Source organism: Limulus polyphemus, unplaced genomic scaffold, assembly GCF_000517525.1.
Source record: "Limulus polyphemus unplaced genomic scaffold, Limulus_polyphemus-2.1.2 Scaffold239, whole genome shotgun sequence".
NCBI lineage: Eukaryota > Metazoa > Arthropoda > Merostomata > Xiphosura > Limulidae > Limulus > Limulus polyphemus.
The window spans coordinates 681,588-688,088 of record NW_013665849.1 but is presented as its reverse complement, the minus strand read 5'-3'; the positions used below and the strand labels follow the sequence as shown (position 1 = coordinate 688,088).

The following is a 6,501-nucleotide window of genomic DNA, read 5'->3' as shown; positions in this document are numbered from 1 at the left end:
AGGGTGGTTGGCTTTTGGAATGAGCTGTCGTCAAGGGCGGTGGAGGCGGAAAATTTAAGTGAGTTCAAGAAAAGATTGGATAAATACATGAGTAGTAAGGGGTGGTTATAGTTGGGAGCTGGAAGGGACATCCTTGATAGACTAATAAGCTCCTTTTTATCCATTTAAAATTTTATGAATTTATTTATGATTTGCAAAAATACCAATAAATATGTCAGACCCACCAAAAGTCCCTCCCATCTCTCTAACGTTAAAGATTGATTGCTTATTAACTTTACATGTTTGATGGGCATGTTTATAACCAGTAGAAAAAATCAGATCCTACTATACATAAGACTTATGACCTTTTTTCATTTTCCCAACAGTAAAGCCATTTGTTGTTTGTGGTTGGTCCTACCCTAGTGCTCTGAGTGTTTAAAGAATTTGTCTTAACCTATTTATAACTTACTTTGAAAGCAAGATAAGTTATAGTAGTTTTGGAACAATCTATTCTAGTAATTGATACATGATTTTTGTGTTCTAAAGTGCATATTTGAAAGCTACATTATTTCTTTTTTTGGAGATCCAAATTTGTAAGAAACAATGAGGAATGCTACTCAAATACAAAAGTACCTAGATTTTGAATACTAAACCTAGTTTCTTGTGTGTATATTTTTATCTATTCTATGTTTTTTTTAACAAAAGTATCTCAAATAAAAGAAGTTTCTTAGGTTAGGTAACAAAATGTAAATAAAATAATAACCCATTTAAAATTTTATGAACTAAGCAGATGGGAAAGGCAGCTCATGGTATGTGCATAACTATAGCCTGATAGTGTGCTTACAGTACAGCTCAACAGGAAACAGTTAATGGACTCCTGCTGTGATTTATTGCTTTTCACTTGAAGTAGTTGGTCTAAAGTACAGCAATAAAACCATAAAATTAAAAGAAAGCAGATGGGAAAAGATGAAACTGTTAGGATAACTAACTTGCAATTGTTATGCTCTGTGATAATTATAGACAAACAAGTGGTATTATTAGTTTTATTTTGTATTTTTCAACTTTTCCTTTCATTCCTTATTGATGATTTTGTTGCACTTAATGTTAGGGTTGAGAAAATTAAGAAGTAAAAATAAAACTTAAAAAAACAATACCTGATTATCATTTAGAAGGCTTTAGGGGTTATGCAAATGAAATATGAAAACTGTATGATGAAAAGAACTCTTTTTATACTTAGCATGAAAATTACCTTTCACTTTGACTGACTCGGAAATTTGTTTAAGTTCACAGACGAATATTTAGTAAAAATACTTTATTAGAAAATCTGATTTTTTGGGTACCATAGAACTGTAATGTTCACTCAAAGCTTGCCAAGTTTCATGAAGATGTACTTATTGCATTCAGGGTTATAATATGTATAATTTCATGATTATGTGGTGGTTACAAAGTCATTCATATACAGAGAGTTCATCCTATGCCAACAGGTCAATCATATTGACTGTGCTACATCTACTGGGTAGTAATTCCTCAAACATTAAGTTATTTATTCCTTGAATTACGAAATACTTGGTGATCTATTATAAATAAAAAGTCCATAAAGCTAGAGAAAAATAGAAGTTGATGCAAACATCCATTTAAGTTGAACTAGCTAACTAGTATGTCTCGTTTTTCTCAAGGTGGTTGTGGTGGTGGTTGTATTTTTCCATTTTGTTTTTTATTTTAATTTTACTAAAGCAACTAGAAGTGCTTACCATACTGAGGAAAATATAAGAAATACAATTTAATAGAGTTGTGGATTTTAAAGGATAATATCTGTAAAGTGATATTGCCAATTGAGACCTAGTATCCAAAGATTGTTTTATGTAAGTACAAACCTAAAAAAACATTAAACTTATTCTTTTGTTCAGAGTTACAAGAAGAGCTTCAGCCAGTAGTAAGAAATATCCATAGTGCATTAGTTTTAAACCGTTTGACATCAAAGTGGGAATTAAAGACTTGATGTGCTGCTGCTGCATTAGGTTAAAAGGCCATGTGATAGCTTTATTGTTCGTGTTATGTTTAAAATCCATACATTAATTATATCTTTTAGAAGGATATTGTTTTGCCTTCTTTTGTTTGTTATATGTAAAATAGACATATCACAATGCAGGGAAACATTTTTTCTGAACTAATAGGACCCTCATGCAAGACATTATATAAGTACTTGTTATTTTCATGATATAAAATTAGAAACATTTTGGTTTACTTATTACAAACTAGGTGCAGTATAGAATATTGACTAAAATTAATATATTTTTGTCTTTCAAGAAGAGCAGACTTTTAATAGTTTATCTTATGTATAGTGTTTTGTGTATTTTATGAAGTGGTGGAGTTTACAGTTGCTTGAATAACTAATACAAAGTAGAAGTGATCTTATAAGTTAGAGAAAAACTTGCATGTTTAAAATTCTATAATATTTTTTGCAGAAAATAATTATTGTTAGCTAATTACCACTTTTATTTTTTGGAAAGTTTGTGTATGATTGATTAAGATCCAAAATCCTGTGTTTAAAATATTAAAACAGATTGATTGAGGAATAAGTCAAGTGTAGTCAGCTTATCTGTTCTCAAGTTGTTGACATAATTCCAGTGGTATTTCATTTTATCAAAAAACATAAATAGAATAAAAACTATAATTATTCAAGTGGCTATAGTTGTTAATAACTTCTGAGTGAATGTAAAGAATAGCATATAATAACATGTTAGTCATACTATATCTTCTATATCCAGTGCTGATGAGGACTGTTGCCCAATTCCAGGGCTTTTCAGGTCAGCTTGGATAGGTAGATGTGGTAGTGGTTAAGACACTATTTATGTTAGCAGATTGCTTGACAGTACCTTTTATGATATAAAGTATGATGTTATAATTCAGGATTTGATTCCTGTAGTGTGCACAATACAGATAACCCCTTATGCAGCCCCTTGTACTTAACATCAATCAAATGAAAAAAAAACCCAACATTTAATCAGAAAAAAATATATTTTGTACCTTTCTCATGTTTGGCATTAACTGTTAAATAGAATAAGTAAATATTTTTGCTATAGGCTCTTGTCTTGACTCATCTAATTAATAAGCATATATAATTGATGTTAACCAAAACTTGAAGAATAACTTAGTTATTTAAATAATGAAGTTATAAGTAACATGTGTTGTTTAATAAAAATTTTAAGTAGATGTGACTTGTAATCAAAGATTTATTAACATATCAAATTTCTATGAAGACCTGCACTGGCAGATGGAAATATCTTCTGTAAACCAACTCAGACAAATGTTTGAAATCCATTAAACCTTCTAAGATGAGTGATTAATGTTGGTATTTCTTTGTATGTGTACATGAGCATTACACTTCATTATAACTGGCTTCTATATAATGTGTGTTATTCTAACATATGCAAAGAACTCTGAACAACAAAACATTATAGGGGATATGTTTGGAAACTCTTATTTCATACAAAATAAATGGTGTGTTATTTTTATCTGTAAATTATAGAACTAACAGATATCTTACCTATTATATTTGAATTTCAGTGTTCTCAGCCTAGCCACCAAATGCATGGTTCCGTCATTTCGTATTCACGTACGTGCCCATGGAACTGCTCCCAAAATTTTCAGTGCCTTAATGGATGCTCCAGCAGACCCAGTAAGCATAACCTAAGTTAAAGAGGGAGAGAAAATAATAATGTACTTGGAAATTTAATATATTTTTTTTGTTTATAAAGGTCTGTATCATTTAAAAGAAGAATGAACGGAACATTGGTGAGCATGTTGTAATACAACACTTGTTCTTTTCAGGAATATGATAATTTACAACTTAATACTTTCCTGTGGTTTCCAATGTGCATAGTCAACTAAATTGCAGTCCTTGAAATTAGAACATAAAGGTCATAGCAAAAAAAAAACGTCACTGTAAGTGCATTAATAAGGATAGCACTTGCAAATTTCATCGTATGTCCTGAATATATTCTTCTACATAAAGACATGCTTAATATACTAGTGTTGTTCAACGTAAGCATCCTTGTTGAAGTAAAATCAAAAAACTTGTATCACATTTGTGTACAGATTAAATATTATGCTTATACAATGTTTAACTTCTCTGGCAAGGCAAAATGAAACTGTTAAAAGTTTAATGCTAGCAAGATACAGCGACACAGTCTTAACAAGTATGATTTCAAACATTGGTATTCTTCATTCTTCAAATAACATAAAACTGATCTCGTATTAGTTCTGGCTCTGAATCACATTTTGATTAAAATAAATTTTTCATTAATTGAAGTGTAAAAACTACTAGCTAGAGAATTATCAATATTTTTTGTCAACATGTTTGTCCTTGATAAAGATCAGTGCTTTATATAATCACTATCAATCAGAAATATATGAATAGATACACCCATGCATTCAAACCTGTCAGAGGAACTTTTAAAAATTTCATGTTTACCTTGGTTTTTTTGACAACAATCCACTTAATTTAATTGTAAGTGAAATTTCAAATTATGTAATATGAGGTTATTGTATCATTAAATATTCTAGTTATTTATCAGCAGTTTATTTTCATTTAAAATCTTAATCTTCCATTTTATTCACAGGAACAATTAAGAAATTAAAGGGAAAACAAAAATGTTGTAGTTAATGTTTTGCATAAAAATGCTACGACCTTCTCAATAACTTTGCTGTATACCATCACTAATTTCAGGGACTGCAATGTATGCATTTATTTGTGAGCAAATTTTATGTTTATTTTAAAAGTAGTTCCCTTTCCTTTTTTATGTTTTAAAAACTTTCTTTTGTCTTCTAGTGCAACATGCATGCTTATACTAAATTTCAGTGCATCAGTTAAGAGATTTGTGGCATTTCTTATTTTTTTGGTAGTAGCACTATTTTTAAACTTAATTAGTCAGATATTATTTGTTCAATTTGGAGACATTTATTGTATGTGTCTATTTTTTAAATGCTTAAGCAGAATCTACTGTAAAATTAGCTTAAAATTTTCAATGGAATTGTACTAAATTTGGTGTAAAAGTTGTATTAATAAGGACATTTCATAACTCATGGAAGTTCAGTCTTCTCATTGAAACAAACCCCATGATAGATTTCATCAGTGTTTATCTGAATGATTCATAATGTACTTACTGATATTTCATAGACAATTCAAAACTCCATTTTTTTGAGGGAACTCGTAGTTTTAAACTTTTATCTTGTTCAGTGAGTGTGTGTAGAGTTATTCTCCTAAATTCTTTAATTTTGGATAAATGTTAAACTAACTTCAAGAGGTAAAGTTAAAATTCCTCCAAATTGTTTATTTGATGGTTATTAATACATTTGAAAATAAATACATTTACTTCATGTCAGGTAAAAGTACAAAAACCGGAACAATAAACTACAACTGAAAAGTAAACACAGTTTTCAGAGGGAGTAGTAAGATAGTATTTTCATTGGTAGTTTACTGTTATCTACACTAGTTCAGCTGTTCAACAGTTAATGGAATATGTCCTGTGTAATGCTATGATAGTTTTACAAACAGTAAAAGCACTAAAGAACTGCATGTGGCTTGCTAGATGCCAGTTGGCCAATCATGTTACTTGCAGTGAACAGCGTATGTGAAACATCTACAACACATGTAATTCATTTCTAGTGTAGTTCAAAATAAATAAAATATAATTTTAATAATATTTGTAAAAAAACTATTATAGACATTGTTAATAGAACATTATATCAAAATAGATGGATGCATGAATAGACAAATTTAAATGAGTATGAATAATTTATAAAACTACTTAAAATAATTAAAGTTATGATGATTTACAACTGGAATATGAATTTTAATATAAAATTTTGAAAAGATACATTGCACATTAGCTAAATTGTATTAACTTATCAAGTTGTGCATTTGTTCTTTAGTATAACCAAAAAAATATTTCAATTGATCCGATGTACTTAACTGATTTAAGCTAGGCTACCGCTAACATCCATATAATAAATGTCAGTGCAGAATATTCTTTCCCTTAATTTGTGAAATTATCATAAAAAGTTTGAGTACAAATGTATAACTTGGTAAAATTCAAAATTAGTTATTACTTGCAGGAACATATTAACCATCTGTTGTTTTGACATACATCTCATTCTGATATACATTGGTCATGAGGTGTAGTTTTCATAAAGATGAAGCTACTTTTCATGATTGTGTAATATAGGGATCAAAGCCACAACAGTTTCTTTGTGGCCAAACTTCAACAAATAAGACTTAGAGTTCTAGTTGTGAATATCTTAAATTAACCCTATAGTGCTATGGCTAAGGTTATAGAATGGTTTAAAAAATGTTTATTTTTCCTATACTTGATATGGCTGTGTTGTGTCAAAAGTGTTGCTAGTTGGAAAAAAAAAAAGTAAATTAACTCAAGTATTTAAAAGTTGAAATTATTTGAATGACTCTTTTATATATATATATATATATATATATATATATATAGTAGTAAGTTTATATATATA

General features: G+C 29.1%; 1 protein-coding gene across 1 annotated transcript in view; it reads left to right on the top strand.

The window, feature by feature from the left end:
- LOC106478658 (wings apart-like protein homolog) overlaps positions 1-6,501 on the top strand; it is a 77,896-nt gene that overhangs the window by 34,419 nt on the left and 36,976 nt on the right. Inside the window, 1 exon segment of the mRNA XM_022382303.1 lies at positions 3,547-3,658. Within this exon segment, the coding sequence (XP_022238011.1) occupies positions 3,547-3,658 (112 nt within the window).